Source organism: Littorina saxatilis, linkage group LG7 (genome assembly GCF_037325665.1).
Source record: "Littorina saxatilis isolate snail1 linkage group LG7, US_GU_Lsax_2.0, whole genome shotgun sequence".
NCBI classification, from domain to species: domain Eukaryota; kingdom Metazoa; phylum Mollusca; class Gastropoda; order Littorinimorpha; family Littorinidae; genus Littorina; species Littorina saxatilis.
In genome coordinates, this window is record NC_090251.1 from 7,318,334 (window position 1) to 7,341,875 (window position 23,542).

The 23,542-nt window shown below is 40.9% G+C and overlaps 1 protein-coding gene across 3 annotated transcripts in view; it reads right to left on the reverse strand.

The window, feature by feature from the left end:
• Nucleotides 1-23,542, reverse strand: part of LOC138970596 (uncharacterized) — a 117,679-nt gene that overhangs the window by 86,697 nt on the left and 7,440 nt on the right. For all 3 annotated transcript variants that reach the window (XM_070343062.1, XM_070343063.1, XM_070343060.1), the window contains exons 4-10: nt 22,816-22,839; nt 20,958-21,191; nt 19,562-19,660; nt 16,462-16,590; nt 13,711-13,833; nt 3,090-3,314; nt 2,322-2,558 (exon numbers count right to left, since the gene is read on the reverse strand). In XM_070343062.1, coding sequence (XP_070199163.1) covers nt 2,322-2,558; nt 3,090-3,314; nt 13,711-13,833; nt 16,462-16,590; nt 19,562-19,660; nt 20,958-21,191; nt 22,816-22,839 — 1,071 coding nt within the window. The remainder of the gene's footprint in view (nt 1-2,321; nt 2,559-3,089; nt 3,315-13,710; nt 13,834-16,461; nt 16,591-19,561; nt 19,661-20,957; nt 21,192-22,815; nt 22,840-23,542) is intronic.

Consider the following 23,542-nt stretch of genomic DNA (forward strand, 5'->3'; position numbering starts at 1 on the left):
ATTATTATTATAACACACATCACTCTTTCCTCCAAAAATCTTTTCTTTTGTTTTGCCTACATTCAACTGCAAGAAACTGGACTTGAACCATTAATTAAGTAAATCAACTTGGGTAAAATATTTTGACAAGGTTTCTTCGTCCTTCAGACGCCCAACGAGGGCCATGTCGTCTGCATATTTAATAAGGGCTAGAACTGGATCATTTAAAAACATGTTGTTTGTGTAAACTGAAAAAAGTACAGGAGAGAGAACACAACCTTGTGGGGCCCCGGTGTTTAAAACAATTTCGTCATGCTTACACAGTACTTGCACTTTAATATGTACCAACTGCAGCTACCCGACAGAAACAACATCGAAAACAAGAAATAAAACGGATAGACAACTAACGTTCCACAATTCAGAATACGATTATCGGAAGATTCATTTTCTCACTAAGCAAAACATTGCAATGACAGTTGCTTAGACCCACAGGTCATTTCAGTGGACAGATAGACAAACAATCATGATACAGATAATTAACTTAGCTTAGAAAGTGTTGCTGTTTCCAGTCTCTGGAAATGAATTCAATTTTAATGATGAAATAAATCAAGTAGAAAGGAAATGACGTCATCGGCGAAGGCGTGAACCATATGTGAAATAGAACACAACTTTCTTGAAGTTGGGTCCAAGTTACAGTGATAGTAATGTTTTCTTTTGTTCAAATAACCTACCATTCTTGTTTTTGGATCCATCTAAAAGTTCCGGTCGCTGTCTGTCACACGCTAGATCAGAATGGACTGTGCGCCAATTTGTTTTTAAATAATGGGTAGGATACGACTCTAAACAAACTAATTGTCAAGAAAACTGTTAAAATCTGGTTGAATGTTGAACAAAAGTTTGATGAAGGCATGTTTGACATAGCTGTTGTGTGATTATTTTGATGTTTCAACACACGGGACAAGCAGGTTTAACGTTAACGAAGTTTTGAAGGTCTCGCTCAGTCAGTCTTCATCGCGCTCTCTGGCCACTGATCGGACACTGGTGGCTTCCAATGATGTTCCTGGTAGTGTCAGTGGCTGTATTGAATCGATCTCGAACACGTTGTGGCAGGAAATTGTGATCTGGTCTTATTGGGGTAATGCGAAAAATCCACCGCGTTGCATAACTGCAGTGCTTCCAATGTCAACAGAACATTGCTGAAGGTGATAGACTGTTGACATGTGCACGTTTAAAGCACATGCCAGCGCTTCTGGATCATCCCCAGCTTTAAATCGACCTGGCATGTTGGTGGTGTCAATCTTGGCATCCTGGCTGTTTCAAAAGTGAGACTGGCAGCAAGCGTGCCATGGTCTCTTCTGGTTGCTAATGCATATTTAGTGAACACATCAGATTTTTCCTGCTCCACTTACACGTGCTGCGAGCGCGCATTATGTGTTTAACGTTAAACCTGCTTGTCCCGTGTGTTAAAACAGTCACAGCATCAAAATAATCACACAAAAGCAAGGTCAAACATGCCTTCATCAAACTTTTGTGGTTTAATAATTCTAACTCTATAATTGTTCGAGATTTTGTCAATCAAACAATGACGATTTTTTTCGCGTTTCTTTTGTTGCTCGGTATAGTTCCGATGTGGTAGTTTGTGATTTGTAAACGGAATTGAACGGCAGTTTTTGTGTATGACTGTTTTACATATCTGTTTTAAATCTTAACAGTTAATTGGTACATATTTTTAAATATAATATTAATGTTGTGGTCTTTCCTTTGTCTTTATGTTATATTTACCACCACTGCAATTTCTCCATGTGAGATAATAAAGTTAATTTGATTTGATTTTATTTGATTTGAAGCAGGGGGCATAGTAGGTATAGTGGGCTGCATCCGTTGGCTCGGGACAGAACCACTACTGAACACCGTCGAAGTGACTCGGCAATAAACAGATTGTTGAACAGAAGAAAGGAAGATCTTTAAATGCACATACGTGTATTACCAAAACACTGCTGTTTACATTCTTGGCTGTTCAACTGAAAAAAACCAGACTTACATTATTGTGTTTAGTGTATATTGCTGTACCCCTTGTGTGCTCCTGTTGGTGCTGATTTCTTGCTTTGTTGATTTGTCTTGTCAGTAAACGTGTTCTTACTTGACAGAAAAGGATTGTCCAGGAAAACGTTGACTATATATGCTTAGCCACTTGGTGTTCTAAAGAGCGCCCAAGCATACATGTATTTGTCTCGTGCGTTTATGACATTAATAATGACGATGATCGTGATGACGTTGATGATTGTAATGATAATGACGATGATCATGATGACGATGATGATTGTGATGATAATGACTATTACCAGTGACAGGATAGCCGAGCACTTGGACTTCACATAGGAGCAGCTGGGACGGTCGAATAGTTTGCAGGTTCACGTATTTACCGAGCATTTGCCTCATACAATTAAACTCAATTTCCTTTCCATTCTGGAAGGTTCCCTCCCAATGTTTACACAGCTCTGACGGGTCATGTTCGGTCACTCTGGTGAGATCGGTGATCCTCTTCTGCACCAAGACGTTCAGGTTCTTCATCTTATTCGCTGACAGAACAAATCAAAACAGACACAAAACAAACTTTCAGCATGAATCACACCAATTAACAAGTGATACGACGATTTACTTAAAATTAATGTAAAGAAAGGCACTTATAATACCAGACGCCTGGATGCAAATTCGACAACAACCGTGATTTTTCACCTCTTCAAATGTTGATGAATAATGAATCTGAATAATATGTACCATCATGCTATAAAGTCAAAATGTGCTATGTAACGCACGGACAACTATTTTGTTCGACACGCCATATGGACACTGAAGCAGCTTTTCTGTTGACCAGTTGACGTCATTGTACATAAAATTGAGGTGCGTAAAACGTGACGACGGTACATCACATTTATGTCCTGTTTTAAGACATCAAAACCAGCTACCAGCGTGTGAAATTTGGAAACTTTAGCTTGAGAAAGAAATCAACATTAAGATTCCATCTCCGGCCTAACACTGCTCATTAACTGGACTCTCTGAAATCCAAGTCTACAGAACCTGAGACAAAAACGAAGTAGTGATGTTCTCACCACAGCAGTCAATTCTGGGCTTTACAATGACGCTGTTCACGTAGTAGTTGCCGTTTAAATAGACCCGCCAGTAGGGATGGAAGGGCTGGCCTGCCTTGGTGCCGCTGGCCGTGCACTCCATGTAGTGAAGGCGAGAATCCGTTCGACCGTCCACGGTGCTTCCGGCATTGCCGTAGTCCTCCGAACTCATTTCTATTGCCTTTTTGAAAGCAATGTTGTAGTTTTCTGCAACATACATACATGAGTACAGGGGCTCACATCCATGGAAGTTGGCATAGGACAAATGTCCTGGACAATGCAAAAGTGATAGGACATTTGTCCTGAACAAAAATAAATCAATAGGACCTTTTTTTCTGGCACCAATTTTTGTTATAGCGGCATGTTGCTTTTTCAGAGAGAGAAAAACGCGAAGGGAGGCAACTGTCAACCGGCTTGGAGCATTCAGAGTTGCGACCCTTGGAATCTCTTCTCTATAAAAAGCACATAAAGTCTCCCAAAGTTTCGTCTGCTTGGAGAGACAGATCGCTTCGCAAAACATCGTTACAATAGCAAATCAAACTACTGTAAATTTGAAAGAACTGACAATGTCCGGATCAAATGAAAGCATAATCGGACAATGACCACTTTGTGACAAAAATAATAGGACATATGTCCTCTTGCATGAAAAATGTATAGGAGATTTGGAAAAAATATCTGTGTATGTCCAATGACCGACGTGGATGTGAACCCCTGTGAGCACACAGTCACAATCATGTCAACATATCCTACATTGACAATGTCGTCCCGAACAATTGTATGGATTCAAATCAGAAACCGGGTATGTTTTTAGCCCCAGATTACAGGGCAGTGTTCAATATAATATCAAAAGAGTTTTTTTTATCCTACATAGTTACGTGAGAGAGACCACTCATTACATAGAGCTTAAACAATGACCACGAGTTGATTACTGGAAAATAAACCACTCGTGGGTATTTGCAGCCGCTTGGTAATTCACGAGTGTGCGGAGCACACGAGTGAATTACCAAGCGGCTGCAAATACCCACGAGTGGTTTATTTTCCAGTAATCAACGAGTTGTCGTCATTGTTTAAGCTATTTATACAACGAACAACACGGGTCGAACATGCAGTCATGCAGACGACATTTTGTACGCAATTTCATTTCAGCCTAATCACTCAGAGTGTCAAATGCGCGTCATTCAAATAGTTCCTATTCTTTTACTTTATTCTTAGTCTCCGACTCGTCGGCATTATACTTGTCTGGTCTAAATATCGGACCCCATTGCTACGATTAAAACACAATAGCGTTTATATAGCTATTCTGACATTACATTATGTGTTAAAATCATGTTTTTGTCAGCAACAAGGACCAGAATGGTCCATGTCGTTGATAGCAGACGACGGTTCCCTTTCCGCATGAAGCCACGGAAATAACCGAACATTGAAAAACCCACGGACATGTATTACGGAGAAAACTCGGGATAACCGGTGTCACGATCTAGTGACATAGACCAAGAAAGTGTCACTCGGTGGGGTGCCTTCTCTTGGTCAATTGCGACAGAAAGCGCCTGTGGTAATTTCTGTCAAGGGGGAGTCGGTTTTTGCTGACAGCGCGCACGGGAATTTCGTTGATTCAGTGTTCCGCGTGCGTGCTTCTGCTGGCAAGGCAGAAACTGTCGATAGCTGAACTTGATATGTGACAAGGGCAGTCACGTGTTATTGTCAAGGTTGTCTGTCTGGGACACGATAACTGGACACTTTACACTCAGCGGCAAGGGAAGAAGGATCGATGCAGCGTTTTCTAGAGTATGATGGTCTTCACCGCATAAAATATTCGGCACTCTAGAGGAACTTCAACGAGATATCACCTTCTCACAGCTACTTGTTCGCTGAGGACGAGTCGTCAACTTTCCTTCGCCGTGCGGCGATGGTCTTCACCGCATAAAGTATTCGGCAAGGGGTTTTGGATGTTGTGTCACTGTTGACGAACAGAGGCCATTCCAGGGAGGAAGCGGGTTTTGCTTCCATGAGAGTGCTACATTCATAGGCTTTTTGAGGTAATAAATCATTATTTAAAGCTGTTGATGAGTCTGTGTTTGTGGAATGAAATACTCTCTGTTGTTCTTTCCAGGTTAGCGCATAATTTGCTCTCTGTGACGCTAAAATACTAATCTGTATATGGTTTTTGCAGATAACGTGCTCGTGCTCGATGAGATATGTAAAGATGACATGTTTAAAGGTGGAGGTTGAGGGGTAGCTGACATGTTTAGTGCACCGATGCTTTCTGTTTGCAGCCTTCCTATCTTCTGTTCGGCTGCCGATCTGCGGGACACTGCTAGCTGCAGACGCTGTAACCGGGGAGTGATGTAACCAGCTAACCGGCTAACCAGCAAACCGGCTAACCAGCTAACCAGCGACTGGGTGCGGCGCCTGATGTCTCCACAGTTCCCTGCTTCGTCACCACGCTAACCAGCACTTCATTCGACGGAGCAGTTGTGGAGACTAAAGACAAATTACAGGCCGTCCACCCAGTGGCAAAAGAAAGCTAAGTGCACCATGTCTTTGCACCCCGTTGACCACCGTTGTCATTTTTGCTATCTGTGATTATATTCGAGTAGTGACAACGTGGGGTGTGTGACACCTGCATGAACTAGCACTTTTGGGCAGAACAGTCATATTTCCTTAACTTTACACGGGATCAGCGTGTTACTATAATTTTCTATATTCTAACTGGCATTTTGTCAGTGACCATTGGTTTTTACGTTTTGTGAACGTAAAAGAACATATTTTGAGTGAAGTCTCGAGGGAGGTGGCGAGTTTTTACATAAACAGGCGTCTGAAACTTATACTTTTGTTGTCTCTATTAAATTGTATGACTGCGAGAGTGGATCGTGGTGTGGTTAGTTAGTTAGTAGTAACTAACCGTTTCATAATCACCTTAAGTGATATATTGAAACGTGACACCGGATGTTTAGCATTACGTCAATATGCTAGGAATCATATGACGTCATGACGTATCGTGCTTGCCTACGTAGATTGTATATGTTCGAAAGTCTGACTTCTGTTGTGAATTCGCGTGGTGAAGACTGCGGTAAATCTGTAGATGATAAGAGAACAAGGATTGTCTCAGAAGAAACGACTAAATGTTTCAGACCGGTAACTTCATTTCAACATTGCACTATATAATGGACGTTCTATGTGACAGGAGAGTTTGCTGATTTTGTGTTAAACATTGGAGAGATCGTCTGCTAGAATCAGAGATAGGTCGCTTCAGATTGCAGCTTCTGGAAATTTGCAAGGTTTGTTGCCTGTTAAAGAACTGGATTTTACACGTACAGTAAGCAACAACAAAAACACACACAAAGCAAATGGCATCGTCTGTCGACTAGTCACAGAAACAAACCTAGCGAGGTATGCGTGTACTTCATACACGTCAGCCATTGTTGTTACAGTTTTGAGTCAACGTTGTACGTATTCTTCCGCAACAGGGTCCAATCGTCTGGGTTTCAAATGTTCTAAAAATAAATTCTAGTGTTGATTATTTTTTAGCCCTCTTTATTCTTACTTCGAATAATCCACGTGTGATTTTTGGTGTAATCAAAGTAGTTCGTTCTAATTTCTCACTTGTCTAAAAATAATCAACTAGATTTAATCCACCCCTCGGTTGCATTGCAGGAGTTGTATAAATAACAATATCGTTCAAACCACACGTGTGTATATCATGTAAATGAGGTCATGTCAAGCAAGTCTGGCAGGCACCTGTTTTTTCACTGCTTATGATCCCAAAGTCACCGAGACAAACGTCATTATGGAGAAACAAAAATGCGATAGCTAATTCACCTCGATGAATTTTTAGAACTAACACGTCACGCTACACTTTCCAGGGTGACGTTTCTTTGCTTTGACGTAAGAGATTGCACGAGGCTATGGAAGAGATCGAGGTTCCAAAAGAAGCGTCTTCTCGACTGCTGGACGTTTTGAGTAAATTACACGTAAGTACAGCATATAGGATAAACAGAATACAACATGGCTTGCTGTGTGGTACCAGATTTACACTCGTTGCTTTTTCAAATAGTTGAAGTTCAATATTTAAAAAAAAAACTCGTGTAAATCTGGTACGACACAGCAAGTCATGTAGTATTCTCTATATGTTGTTGTCACGAATGACTATTGCATATGCCTGTTATTTGCAAAGCGTTATATTGACAACCCAGCCGAGTACAGCGATGCTTATATGCAACACTAAATTCACGAGAATGTGAACTGTTCCTTGTTTACCTGGCTAGTGTCCAGTCTGTTGGTAGATGGTCTGATTGTTACTTTTGTCGACATAACTCAGTCCCCTGACCGAGACCCATGATCAGTAAAACCGTTGTTTCATTATTGAATGTGCAAGCTATTCCGTAGCTTATGTTACTTATTCTTTCTTTATTTGGTGTTTAACGTCGTTTTCAACCACGAAGGTTATATCGCGACGGATGTTACTTATTGTCATTGTATATATTTATATATTTGTAGCTGTAAACATCATGATGTTTTGTTATCATTTTGTACTTTGAAAGATGTTCTAGGTTCTGCTCATGCCATACTTGTTGTGAATTAACTTTATTTGATTTGCTGGATCATGGTCTTTTTAGTCTCTTAGTTTATTTAAGGGTCTTGATGTAATGACGTCGGAAACCATCAGTAGCCAGGTCAACAAATGTGTTCAACATTAGTTCAAGTATGTCACAGCAGATAGCTAGCGTGTTAACGAAGAAGGCTGCAACATTCCAAGGCTGTTTGACGATTAGTTTCAGGGATATGAACAATCAAAACTCCAAATATTATGCATTTTCCCCCGCTGTTTTTGGCTCACGAAGTGTTTGGCTCACGAAGTGTAGCCTATGCGATCGTAACTTTGTCTGTCTGTGCGTTTGTGCGTGCGTGTGTGTGTGCGTGTGTGTGTGTGTATGTCTGTGGTAGAAACTTTAACATTTCCGAGTCTATGTGTGAGTGGTTATCCAAGACTATGGATAAAGCTCGCATAAGATTACGTCACGGTCAAAAGTGTTTGACGTCAATTAATGCATCATGACGGCATGCCTCCCTGTAGTCTTTCTCTCTCGCGTGGTGTGTGTGGTCTCGGTCATTGTTATTTTGAGCGGGCCGAGACTATTTGGCAGTCGTGTCCCTGTAAGTAGGCTACATGCAGACACAGACAGATCTAGATCTAGTGTCTCTCTTTCTTGCACAGTGTCACCTAAGCTTACTGTGTGTGTGGGTGTGTATGTGTGACGGAGTGATTGAGTTTGTGTTACTGTTTGTCTATTTCTTACGTGAGCCTTGAAGGCTTCGCCTCTTGTTTTTATTTCGGTAATGTTTGTGACTACGCAGCACTGGCAGTTTATGTTGTAAAAATGCACAATTTTCTGCATAGAGCAACATCATCAGATTGTTTACCTCGAATCTTGTTCTTAGTTTTATATCTGTAATCTGGTAAAATATTGCGCTTTCGAAATAACAAAATCGAATATTTTAGCAATGGCGAAAATCAAACATTCGACTTGCGTAAAATTGTTTTGTTTTACATTTAGAAACCGTTGTCATAGATTCGTTTGAGCATAAAATCATATATCAACTTGAAAATGAAGTAAAATTAATGCCTAGCTGTCAAAACGTACCAAATCCCACACGCGCAACACAAATCAAATCATTATGAGTTATTTGTAATAATTATGCTGACTGTTATCAAACAAAAACAGACATGTCGAGAAAATTGATATCAACATGAGGCGACATGAGAATGTAAATATCCTTTTTGAGGCATGTCTGTTATTATTTGCTGACACTAAGAATATTAGAAATAACGATTTTATTACCGGTTAATTTCGACCAAAATAAGTATTGCAGCGATCCTGAAAATAAAGTGTAACAGCCAAATTGGCGTGACCTCATTCGCCTGAACTCTTGCATAGTAACAGCTACAACGCTCTCACACAACAATCTCCCCCTGGACATGCCATGTTAACTTTGAAACAAGAGGCGAAGCCTTCAAGGCTCACGTAAGAAATCGACAAACAGTAACACAAACTCAATCACTCCGTCACACATACACACACACAGTAAGCATAGGTGACACGGTGCAAGAGTTCGAGACACTAGATCTAGATCTGTCTGTCTGTAGCCTACTTACTGGGACAAGACTGCCAGATGGCCAGATCGACACTGCGCTTTCGACAGCGCTTCTTCGCGCAGACACTGGAAACACGCTGTGCAGATTAACCTGTAGGAAATCTCCTATGGTAGGCTATCTTCTTTATCTATTTTTCTGTAGCTACGAAACCGAACAATGTGAAATCATGAGTCGTCTTCTCCGAATCGGCGAACTGCAGCTCGGTGATAACTGTATCTATACCACAATCCTTCACGCGATCTGACCTAACCTTGACCCCTGACCTGGTCCACATACCACACACGACACAAACCAGTCAGCTGTTTTTACCCCCCCCAAAAAAACCGCCACCACCCGTTTTCTTTGGATACACACTTTAACCACATACGTGCCGACGAAATGTTGATCATTGCTTCAATACTTTGAAGCTGTTGCTTGAATAATAACCAGGTAAAATTAGTATTTCGGTGTTCAGTCAAATGTTAAAGTTTCTACCACAGACATACATACATGGGTGCGTCTCAGAAACTGATCCTTTTGTGTGTGCCATAATCAAATTAGCCCACAATTGAAACATACTGAATTTTAAATCATGATATTGGTATTTTTGAGAAGTAAAATGAATAAAGAAATAGTACAAACAAAACTGAGTATTTTGCATGATTATTATGAAGGTTGTTTTGCGAAAGAAATGATTAAATGCGTGAAAAATGGAGGTCTGATCTGTGACATGAACCATCAACTAGTTTTGCACCTCACTACAAGAATCGTTTAGAATGTCCAAGGACTGCTATTCTTGTTATGTGTGTTTGGTTTAAGTGTACTTGACAGTTGAAATGTTATTTTGTCCACAGAATTGTTTTTTTAAACGAAATTAATCGCTTGAAAGTTTGCCATCACTGTCGTAACATAGGTTTCCGCACGCGTGCAACAGCAAAAAGTCCTAAATTTGAACTTAAGAATTTGCATATTCATCTTCAACACGATCTAGACATGAAAGGGCATAGAACATCGCTAAGCTAAATGTTATTTAAGTATTATTTTATCAAAATTGCATCGGCAAACTAAGTTGAAAGTTGCGCAATATGACATACTTCTTCAAAATTCAGTTACGATGGTGAACGGTTTTGCAAATAATGTTCAGAGTTTTGAAGAAAGATTAGAACTATTTTGCGCGTAGTGACTTAGAGGTGCGGGTGACTACGCATGCGCAGTTACAGAGAGAAATAGTTCAGCTTCCAGCAGCGAAGAAAGATTTCGAGAATGTTTCCGAAGTCTGTGATTTTGTTACGACAGTGATCAACACCCCAGGTTCTTGAGAAAAGGTGAGTTTTTGCTGCTATGATATTCTATGAAGTGAAAAATTAGGCTAAACATTTGTTAATAATAGTTTTTCTTTCGATTTCACCTAGTCAAAACTTGACTAAATGTTTTAACATAGAGGGGGAATCGAAACGAGGGTCGTGGTGTATGTGTGTGTGTGTGTCTGTCTGTCTGTGCGTGTGTGTGTGTAGAGCGATTCAGACTAAACTACTTGACCGATCTTTATGAAATTTGACATGAGAGTTCCTGGGTATGATATCCCCGGACGTTTTTTTCTTTTTTTCGACAAATACTTTTGATGACGTCATATCCGGCTTTTTGTAAAAGTTGAGGCGGCACTGTCACACCCTCATTTTTCAATTAAATTGATTGAAATTTTTGTAAAGCAATCTTCGACGAAGGCCGGACTTCGGTATTGCATTTCAGCTTGGTGGCTTAAAAATTAATTAATGACTTTGGCCATTAAAAATCTGAAAATTGTAATAATTTTTTTTGTTTTATATAAAACGATCCACATTTACGTTCATCTTATTTTACATCATTTCCTGATTCCAAAAACATATAAATATGTTATATTTGGATTAAAAACAAGCTCTGAAAATTAAAAATATAAAAAATTATGATCAAAATTAAATTTCCGAAATCCATTTAAAGGAACGGTAAGTGTCAATGTTTTCTTTAATTGTAAAAGTTGTATGTTCAATGGAATGGTAAGTCTGAACAAAATAATTACTTTATTTTGTTTTTAGCCAGTGAATGTGGATGCATCAAAATCTTGATAGACATCAAACAAATTCATGTTAGTGAAACTAGTACACATATTGCATCAATCTTTGGTTGAAATCGCTGGTACTTGCATGTTTCAGGTGCAAGAGATTCGACCTGATGAACTGGTGGTACCGTTCCTTCGAAGGAAACCGGAGGGGAACTACTATTGCTTTCCAGGGATCGATGATATTTCCTTAGTCCCTGCATCTGATGCAACCATGATTCGTGACCCCACCTTCAATGCCAGGGGGCATTATTTCTTTTAAAATAAATTAATTAACTGCAAGTGGCAACTGTTCTATATGTAACCAATGCCTTTGGTTTATTGTCTTAACAATTGAATGAACCACTTTTGAACATTTGCATTCTTCATGTCAAACCTTATAATACATGTCTGGTTGTTCGTTTCCGAGTTACGTCGGTGATGAACTTTTCATTAATGTTTCTCTTTTTTGGGGCAAAGTTTTCTTGATTTTGTCCAGCTTTTTTTCTTTCTGTTCCTGTTTTAGTGTTTGGCATTTTACCTAAGAAGAATCTGGTTGCAAAATCAGCTTCATTTAGTAAAGTTTGTGGGAAAAAGCATAACCGTTTCTTTGTTACAAAAGTGATGTTTCCATGTTACATCGGTGTTACATTGGGATAACTTTCTAACATTTTGTCTTAGAGCAACAAATCTTTGTATATATGCTATTGTGAAGGTTAAATGTCAATAAGACTGAATGAATGCCATGTATCAACATGTTCTGATCAGGATATCATTAATTAATTTTCATTTTTGTATTGAAATTTTGACGAATGCATGGAACATTGAAAAAAACATTATTTTGTTGTTTGCATGTAGTCATTTCATATTGAACTCTATAATGGCTTGTGATTCAACAATAATAACTGAATAAAAGTCGTTTTCAGCCTTATAAATGCAGTTTTTTTGTCTTTTATTTTTTCCATGTTACACGGGTGATTTTGCACACATGGTCCAAATAATGCTCAACATATGGCAAACTAAAGGCAATGTTATATTTTTTCTTGTTTAAACTGAAAAGGTACACCCTGAGAAGTGTGTAAATAGTATTATCAAAGTTTTCTGGGAAGATTTTACTTTTGGTGATAATGTCACAAACAGAGGACGAGATTCTGAGACGCACCCACATACGCACGCACGCACGCACGCACGCACAGACAGACAAAAGTTAGCATCGCATAGGGTACACTTACGAGAGCCAAATATGCTAACAATTAAACAACATCGTTTCTATGTTTACATGCTTTGTAGAGACCAGGCGCGACCCGTTTCGGTCTACGGTTGTCAGTTAGCCAACTCTCATTTGCCTCGGTGATGACTTTTTCCGGGTTTACAATGTTGATCATTTTGTTTCAGGCCGTCAGGTGGATTAATTGTTTTGATATCGCTTCGTGCAATCTGCTATTTAATAATGGGTTTCCGTGTAGCGGATTGTTCAGATGTTGTTGTCTTTTTTGTCACCAGGGCAGACTCGAACTCGTGACAAGAAAGCAACATTGCGTCATTGTGTCCCGTATCATCAAGCCCCTGCTGTGACCTTAAACATTGACGAGGGTACACAATACTGTTGTCCTGTGTGGTGATTATCAAAACCTACCAGTGTGTGAAATGTGAAGCTCTAGCTTGATAAACATTCCAGGAAAACATAAACAGGTCGCTCAGTTGGGCTTCAATACGGCTTTTGTCGGGCGTCAATCCATGATCATCACAAACAGTTTATGGAAGCCTAGTTCATTTGTTTAGCAAAATGTTGCCTTAAATTGAAATTGCAACAACTGACATAAAAGTTGTCCAAATGTATTCTGTATTGTTTCTGAATCTAAAAATCGGTAGATATGATCTGTGAAAAGTTGAACATAATAGGTTTGCAGACACTAGGTCAATCTTTCTCCGTTTACTTGTTTCGGCTAGCCTTACTGTTCTCGGTGATTGCCGATCTGTTTTTGTGTGGTGTCAATCTTGTTGTTTCAGTCCGGCGCATTGACCGAATGCTTTAATATTGCCTCCGGTGAACGGTTTGGCTTTTAGTTTTGCTCGTTTTAGCAGACACTTGGTCAATCTATCTCGGTTTACGGGTTTTGGCTAGCCAGGCTTCACTATTCTCGGTGATGGCTGATCTTGAGTGTTCAGTCGATCTTGAAGTTTCAGACCAACAAATTGAATCAATGTTTTTCTACCGTCGCGATATAACCTTCGTGGTTGAAAACGTCGTTAATCACCAAATAAAGAATGTTTTTCTAATGCTGTCAGCGACCTGTTTTTATCTGTTGTTTTTGTTCGTTCATTCATTCATCTATTCATGAAGTAAGTCAGCCAGTCTTACTCTATTTCTTGGTTGCAATTATGACACAACTTACGAATTCTTGAGCAGCCGAAAAAGTTGTCACAGTAGTACTTGCAATTTGTCACATCTGAGCATCGTTGGCAGGTTCCCGTTGTTGTGGATGTTGGGTCAGACCAATAGTAGCCAGGGAGACACACTGAAACAAGGAAAGCGGGTTAGGGGGAGTCCCATATTGGTTGGGACGAGAAAGAATTTACCCGATGCTCCCCAGCATGTCGTAAGAGGCGACTAACGGATTCTGTTTCTCCTTTTACCCTTGTTAAGTGTTAATTGTATAGAATATAGTCAATTTTTGTAAAGATTTTAGTCAAGCAGTATGTAAGAAATGTTAAGTCCTTTGTACTGGAAACTTGCATTCTCCCAGTAAGGTAATATATTGTACTATGTTGCAAGCACCTGGAGAAAATTTTTGATTAGTGCTTTTGTGAACAAGAAACAATTGACAAGTGGCTCTATCCCATCGCCCCCCTTCCCCCGTCGCGATATAACCTTCGTGGTTGAAAACGACGTTAAACACCAAATAAATAAAGAAAGAAAGTTTGTACCACTCATCTTTGTCCTTCCTACAATGAATCAAAAAGAAATTGTTCACTGTAATATTACCCAATATGGACGGACTGTGTGATGATATCTGTTGCTATGGTCTGTTGAGACAGGGATATCAAAATCGAGACCGGAGGTCGAGATTTTGATATTACTGTCGAAACAGACCAGTAGCAGGAGATATTATCACACAATCCGTCAATGTTAGATATATTGCTATTTCTCTGGACATTTTGTATTCACTGTAAAGAAATTACAAAAGTATTGGCTGTTCCATATCCTTCCCTCTGATTATCATTTCTTTTTGTTCACTCTTTTCTTGTACTTTCCAGCATTTCTGAATGTCTTTTCTTTCAAAAAGTAATTAGTCACTTGCTCAACTAAATTCTGGGATAATTGCATTTCCAAGTGGGAAATCAATAAAGAGGTCGTCGATATCAAAACTCATATCGACGGATGAGCTCAGTTTTGCCCAATTGACCAATGGAAATCTACGTAACATATGAAATAGCAATACTTTTGAGGAGATTGTTTTTAAACATTTGCCTATTTTTAAATATTATATATATATATGAGGCAAATATTTAAAAACAATCTCCTCAAAAGTTTTTGTGATGAATATGGAATATGTTTATTAATGATAATCAAAATGTTCGCCCCCACGGGAGGCTTCTTTAGGGTGATAGAATGATGAAGCTGAAAAAGAATGTAAGGCGGAATTCAGTAATGGTTCTGTGAATATGGTTACTAATGATACCGAACAACCGTTCTGATCAAACAAAATGATTTACAAGTTTCTTACTAAACGCATATACACCAAAAAAGTCAAAAATCGATTTCCATGAAACTGACTCTCCATCTCACAAACACGTGTTTGATTATAAACAAATTTTTGAGGTAAGAAAAGACAAAAAACTCACGATAACTAAAACAAAAGTCAAACAAGCAATCGTTAAAAACCCATTCCGTCCGACCAGCACTGCTATGTTCAGACTATGCTCATGTGAAGTTACAGCGTGCCCGGTACACACGCCCTTATCGGTACATCATCGACTACGAGTGTTCTCTGGACAAGCTGTTTAATGCATTTTGCGAGTATTTCTAGCTCTTCTGCGGTGCAGTAGGCCCTATAGACGATGAAGGTGTCCAAGATCTCAGGAGATGCGTGTGTAACCACTAGGTATTCAGTCAAATCCGTGTAAGAGGCTTTCAACTGACGGGGACAACCAAGCCACCATTATGCACCGACTTGACATAGATCAACAGACGTGCCTTTAGAATAAGGTATGTGCAGAGGTGCCTCATCTGAACAGACAACTAAAGCTTGATGTTTCCGTCACACTTTGTCTTTTAGATCTTCATGGGATATACAGGTTACAACACTCGTGATTTTTTATATGGCTTGTATTTCAGTCAAGACCCAGCGGGAATATCAAAGTCCCTTGATATTCATCCGCTGGGTCTTGACTGAAATAGAAGCCATATAAAAAACCACTCGTGTTGTAACCTCTGTATATGCTGGTACAAAAATAATAAAACTGTAATATCTTTCGCGTTATGAGATCTAAACACGCTGTATTACAATAGAGTCGAGCCTGCCCTTGCGACCTCCGCTCGAAAGCGACCACCTACCCGCAAAAACCATTCAAAGGACACCAGATACATTTTTCTTCTATATATATATAATTCACCTTTTGATAGCGACCACATGTCTATAACGACCAAATTTGATGTTTGCTCTTAGTATTGTCACTCATATAGAACGGTCTTTTTCGTTCACCTGTGTAGTTTCAAAAGATTGTTCTGTGCATTTTTTGTATTAAGTGAAAATCAGCTCCAGCTGCCCAGCAAACATATGTGTGTGTGTGTGTGTTCGTGCACGCGTGTGTGTGTGTGTGTGTGTGTGTGTGTGTGCGTGTGTGTGTGTGTGTGTGTGTGTGTGTGTGTGTGTGTTCGTGTGTGTGTCGGTCTATCTGTGTGTGTGTGTTGTGTGTGTGTGTGTGTGTGTGTGTGTGTGTGTGTGTGTGTGTGTGTTCGTGTGTGTGTGTTCGTGTGTGTGTCGGTCTATCTGTGTGTGTGTGTGTGTGTGTGTGTGTGTGTGTGTGTGTGTGTGTGTGTGTTCGTGTGTGTGTGTGTCGGTCTATCTGTGTCTGTATGTGAGAGTGTGAGTGTGTGTGCTTGTGTCTGTGTACGCGGTGACAGGAGAAAAACGTGTACATACCAAATATCTCGAACTCGCAGAAGGTGATAATGGGACCGTCTAGTAGATGGGTAGTCCTCATGAACTCCACTTTCTGTACATGGACGTATTGCCCACGCCGAACGGGAAGGCAGTCGTATTCTGCTGTCACTGAAAACCACAATTACCATTATACCTAATGCCTCTCAAGCTAAACGTTTGCTTTAGTAATTCTAGTGTTTCAATTGCAACAAATACAAGAATAACTTGGTGGCTTCTTATTTCTTCTCATTGCAAACGAGCCACACATTATCTCTCTGGACAAGAAGCCGCCAGGATGCTCTACTCATCACTAGTACCAGCCGTGGCACTTTCTGCATGCGCGTTTTCGTGTTTTTAAGTTCTGAGACTTACGATTTGAAATTGGGTTCTTCATCGCGCGCATGCGTGCACACGGGTTTTTTTGGACACCGAGGAGAGTCTGGGAACTAAATCCCTCGTCGAACGTGGGGATCGAACCCACGCCGATAGCGACAATTTGTTTTGAAGCCAGGGCCACTACTGACTGAGCTATGTCCCCTCCCCATGGTATGGTTATGAACATGTTCGTGGGCACTAAGCGGAACCGTGCTATGACGCTGTGTCTTCCCTTCATAAACAAGAAAACCAAATGCTTAGACGACTCACCAATGGTATTGATAAACAGTGACCCCCCCCCCCCCCGCCATTTTAGGACCCCCGGTTGCAGATGATAAGAAATGTTTAATGCCCTCACGGTAAAACCATTAGGGGCATGTTCCCGGGTTTGACCCCGACTTTCGATGTGAAAAAAAAAAGACAGAAAAAAGAAAAAAAAATGAAAAAAGGCCACTGCAAGGGAGGTTTTGTCCGATTGCAGACTCCTTAATTCTTTTTAAATACCCTGTTTTCTCAGATTTACCCCCATTTCAAGACTCCCTCCCTCCTAACAATTGAGCCGTCTACCTTGTGTCAGAGGCAAGTCGGGCCAGTCTGCAGGGGGTGTTGTGCAATGGGGCGCCTGGCTGACGCTGAGTCTCTGGGGTAAAGGCAGAGTGTCGAGTGGGGGTTCAGAGAAGGTACCAGCTACCTGGGAAGTTGTTGTCTATTACCCTACCCACTCTCTTGTCTCTAACCAACGAAACGGCTTGGCAGAGTGGAGGAGGGAAGATAGAGACAGGAATACAGATCACCATGCCAGTATTTTCTGCTGGTTGTCTTGGCAGAGTGGAGGAGGGAAGATAGAGACAGGAATACAGATCACCATGCCAGTATTTTCTGCTGGTTGTCTTGGCAGAGTGGAGGAGGGAAGATAGAGACAGGAATACAGATCACCATGCCAGTATTTTCTGCTGGTTGTCTTGGCAGAGTGGAGGAGGGAAGATAGAGACAGGAATACAGATCACCATGCCAGTATTTTCTGCTGGTTGTCTTGGCAGAGTGGAGGAGGGAAGATAGAGACAGGAATACAGATCACCATGCCAGTATTTTCTGCTGGTTGTCTTGGCAGAGTGGAGGAGGGAAGATAGAGACAGGAATACAGATCACCATGCCAGTATTTTCTGCTGATCGGGTTGGCAGAGTGGAGGAGGGAAGATAGAGACAGGAATACAGATTATCATGCCAGTATTATCTGCTGATCGGGTTGGCAGAGTGGAGGCGAGAAGATAGAGACAGGAATACAGATCACCATGCCAGTATTTTCTGCTGATCGGGTTGGCAGAGTGGAGGAGAGAAGATAGAGACTGGAACACAGATCACCATGCCAGTATTTTCTGCTGATCGGGTTGGCAGAGTGGAGGAGAGAAGATAGGGACAGGAATACAGATCACCATGCCAGTATTTTCTGCTGATCGGGTTGGCAGAGTGGAGGAGAGAAGATAGAGACAGGAATACAGATCACCATGCCAGTATTTTCTGCTGGTCGGGTTGGCAGAGTGGAGGAGAGAAGATAGAGACAGGAATACAGATCACCATGCCAGTATTTTCTGCTGGTCGGGTTGGCAGAGTGGAGGAGAGAAGATAGAGACAGGAATACAGATCACCATGCCAGTACTTTTTGCTGGTCGGGCTTGGCAGAGTGGAGGAGAGAAGATAGAGACAGGAATACAGATCACCATGCCAGTATTTTCTGCTGATCGGGTTGGCAGAGTGGAGGAGAGAAGATAGAGACAGGAATACAGATCACCATGCCAGTAGGTTTTGCTGGTCGGGTTGGCAGAGTGTAGGAGGGAAGATAGAGACAGGAATACAGATCACCATGCTAGTATTTTCAGCTGCTCGGGTTGGCAAAGTGGAGGAGGGAAGATAGAGACAGGAATACAGATCACCATGCCAGTATTTTCTGCTGCTGTTGTCTCTTCTTTTTAGGGCTGAATTGTGAGACTCGAAGGACTTGCATGTCTTTGTGTTTGTGTACACAGGATGGTCCAGTGAGTCCATAAAAACATCAAAATCATCAATATCATAATCAATCACATTTTCATTTGTTTCAACTTGCTACATTGAGTGTGCGTGTATGTGTGGGTGGGTGTAGGTTAGTGGTGGTGATTCCGTTTGTGTGTCAGTGCGAGAGATCAAATCAAATCAAATCAAATCAAATTTTATTTTACGGGGGTTGTGGCATAAGCAATATAAACGAGCTTCTTTTCAACCAGCCCTCGCCCAGAGAGGTACTATTCTAATCTTAAATACATATATATACAAACGTAAAACAATTACAAAAGATAAGCATGACAGTAAAAAAAAAAAAAAATAAAAAGGCAGAAAAACCATTCACAGGACTATATACACGTTGTAGGCTATACATACATTCTTGCGTTATGAAACACTGATGCTTTATGGACAGATATGATCAATATGAACATAATCAGAACGAAGTCTTCCATCACTGTGACTTTTCGTAATTTGACATTAAATGTAATGAGAGGTGTTTTTTGAAAGTATTGAGACTTGTTGGGAGAGAGAGAGAGAGAGAGAGAGAGAGAGAGAGAGAGAGAGAGAGAGAGAGAGAGAGAGAGAGAGAGAGAGAGAGAGAGAGAGAGAGAGAGGAGAGAGAGAGAGAGAGAGAGAGAGAGAGAGGGAGAGAGAGGAAGGGAGAGAGGGGGGAGATGGAGTGAATTACCTGGTAACTGTATTAATGTATCATCATCGAAGGGGTACCTGTGGCACACCTGCCCATTGACTGTGACCACAAGTCCTGCCATACGCCTTTTGTCGTCCTCTGCAAAATATGAACTTCATGATTTGTCAATGAATTCACTTTAAAACCACACTTGCAAGAATACCGGGCTCTACCTGAAGTACAACAACAGACGTGCCCGTGCCAATCTAAAGACTAAAGTGTAAGAAAGAGAAACATCTCCCGCTCAATATGGACAGTACCGTGGTGAGGTTATCCGGGTCACACATGGGCTCCTGTTCACCGAGATCCCAACCCAACATCGGGACCACCTCCAGCACGTGCAAAACGCAGAAAAGCAGCTTTTTTTGTTGAGGCAAGGCCTACCGTACTCACAATACTTTTACAACATTTATTTCAACAACACAGACTCTATGCTGAGACTTTCAATTGAGCAGCGCCAACATGCGGTCGGGAGACTTGATGCTGGGCAATCAGTGCAGGAAGTTGCTAGGGCGTTCAGATTCAATCAAATACCAACCGACCCACTTACACACACGAAAGTGTAAGATGAAAAACAAAACAAAGCAATTGCTTAATACAACTCCCCCTTCGACATGTCCCTTTACAATCACTAAATTACAACGGAACATCCCCCCCCCCCCCCCCCCCGTAACTACAAATAGAAGACTCCATTCCTTTTACGACCTCCGACAGAAGACTCCTTCCCTTGATAAGACCCCCGCCCCTGATAAAATACTCCTTCCCTTGATAAGACCCCCGCCCCTGATAAAATACTCCTTCCCTTGATAAGACCCCCGCCCCTGATAAAATACTCCTTCCCTTGATAAGACCCCCGCCCCTAATAAAATACTCCTTCCCTTGATAAGACCCCCGCCCCTAATAGAAGACTCCTTCCCTTGATAAGACCCCCGCCCCTAATGAAATACTCCTTCCCTTGATAAGACCCCCGCCCCTAATAAAATACTCTCTCCCTTTTATGACGCCGTTTTCTCAGATTGATTGGGGTCTTACGAGAAACGTTCCCCTGCATATGAATAAAAGGTATTTGCTGTTATACACTCGTAAAGTAATGTTCAAGAGAACGTTGATTTCATACTAATTGCCCAAAACTTGATTCAAATGCAACCCAACATATCAAATCATTTAGTTATTTAATCCTAAGAATATACCAGGAAAAAACTTATGTCTGATACTGTGATATATTTATACACAACATCTACATTTTTCTTTCTGAGATATATTATTACGTTTTCCATGTCTATCTTCCCAGTTGTTGTTTCGTCGACGGGCTAGTACAGAAAAGTAATCAGAAACAAATATTGCAATACTTAGTGAGAATTGGGAATTGTCTAACTTGACATTGATTTTGTTTTACCTGGAAATTCGTCGGTTCTTCCGTTGATGACGAACCGGTAAATGGTAAAATCAGTTGCTAAATTTACCATCCACCAGGCCCGTCTGTCCTTCAAGCCTGTGTGTACACAGTTGACGCCGAGTGAAGGGGTGTGCACCATAGTAACACCTTTATTGCCATTGTTCCCAGTACATGAGTAGCCCGATCCAGTGTGATAGCTGCTTTGAGACGTTTTTCTTTTGTAGACAACTTGTCCTGCAGACACACATATTCACACGGACAAACAATTTAAAACAGAACAAGAAGGGCAAAGCCCATACAACTCACATGCTTGACCTTGACCTTTACATGACCTTGACCTTCAGGGTCAAGGTCAAATAACTAAACATCGCAATGACATCATACACTAAGAACTGCTTTACACATTTTTCCTACCAAAATACATGTGACCTTGACCCAAGATCAAGGTCATCCAAGGTCATGCAACACAAAGCTGTTAATTCAAGACATAGGAAGTACAATGGTGCTTATTGGCTCTTTCTACCATGAGATATGGTCACATTTAGTGGTTCACTACCTTATTTTGGTCACATTTCATAAGGGTCAAAGTGACCTTGACCTTGATCATATGTGACCAAATGTGTCTCATGATGAAAGCATAACATGTGCCCCACATAATTTTTAAGTTTGAAACAGTTATCTTCCATAGTTCAGGGTCAAGGTCACTTCAAAATATGTATACAATCCAACTTTGAAGAGCTCCTGTGACCTTGACCTTGAAGCAAGGTAAACCAAACTGGTATCAAAAGATGGGGCTTACTTTGCCCTATATATCATATATAGGTGAGGTATTGAATCTCAAAAACTTCAGAGAAAATGTGAAAAATGTGAAAAATAGCTGTTTTTTAGACAACATTTATGGCCCCTGCGACCTTGACCTTGAAGCAAGGTCAAGATGCTATGTGTGTTTTTTGGGGCCTTGTCATCATACACCATCTTGCCAAATTTGGTACTGATAGGATGAATAGTGTCCAAGAAATATCCAACGTTAAAGTTTTCCGGACGGACGGATGGCCGGACGGACGACTCGGGTGAGTACATAGACTCACTTTTGCTTCGCATGTGAGTCAAAAATGAATCAAAATAACAACTCATTAAGATAAAGAAACCCCAGGGATTTCACGCAAATTTGCGTTTTTATGTGTTCGCTATCTGCCACATCTTTTAGATTAAAGGTTTCGTTTACAGGACCGCTGGTAAAATAACGGTATCCCCTAAGTCTACCTGACAAAAAAGTAAGGTACCTATAAAATAAATCGTCAACAATTCACAATAGGCACACTTTTTTCAGTGTTGTTGGTTTGTTTTAGTTTCAGGCTGCCAGATTGACTGACTGCTTTCATCTTGCTTCACGCAACTTGTCGGGGCGGGGATATAGCTCAGTTGGTTGCGCGCTGGATTTGTATTCAGTTGGCCGCTGTCAGCGTGAGTTCGATCCCAGGGTCGGCGGAAATTTATTTCAGAGTCAACTTTGTGTGCAGACTCTCTTCGGTGTCCGAACCCTCCCCCCGTGTACACTACATTGGGTGTGCACGTTAAAGATCCCACGATTGACAAAAGGGTCTTTCCTGGCAAAATTGCTTAGGCACAGTTAATAATTGTCTACCTATACCCGTGTGACTTGGAATAATAGGCCGTGAAAGGTAAATATGCGCCGAAATGGCTGCAATCTACTGGCCGTATAAAATTTCATCTCACACGGCATCACTGCAGAGCGCCTAGAACTGTACCCACGGAATATGCGCGATATAAGCGTCATTGATTGATTGATTGATTAATCCCCAACGTTAGACGAGGCAGAGATGCAGATTGTACTTACCCATATGTGGCTTGTTACATGAATCTGAAATCAAAGAAATAAATTCCTTACTCAATCTTGTTTGGGCAAGTTATACAAGGACTCAGCTTATTATCGTTAAACAATATAAACACATATATGTTAGAATGTTGAGCCGGCATGCCATTGTTAATGCTTTGTTCTTGGAGTAAAAGCAACCAAGCAAAAGAAACATATATCCGCTGATTCACAGTGTATTGATAAATGCAATTTAACTTAATACAGGGGCGGTGAGAAAGCTCAGTCGGTTGTGGCGCTGGCTCTGAAACCAGACGTCGCTATCAGCGTGGGTTCGACCACTACGTTCGTAAAGGTATTTATTTCCCACAAGGACAAAATAAGATATTTGGTGGCTTGCTAACAGGTACTATAAGATGTTTGATGGGTTGTTGACAGACCAGCTTTTTTGTCGGTCCGAGGGGGAGCATATCGTCTTTTGTTTCATATTTATTGACCAAGGCCGAAGGCCGCGGTCAATAAATATGAAACAAAAGTCGATATGCCCCCCGAGGATCGACAAAAAAGATGGTCTGACAACAAACCACCAAACATCGTTTTTACATTTAGTCAAGTTTTGACTAAATGTTTTAACGTAGAGGGGGGAATCGAGACGAGGGTGTGGTGTATGTGTGTGTGTGTGTGTGTAGAGCGATTTAGAGAAAACTACTAGACCGATCTTCATGAAATTTTACATGGGAGTTCCTGGGTA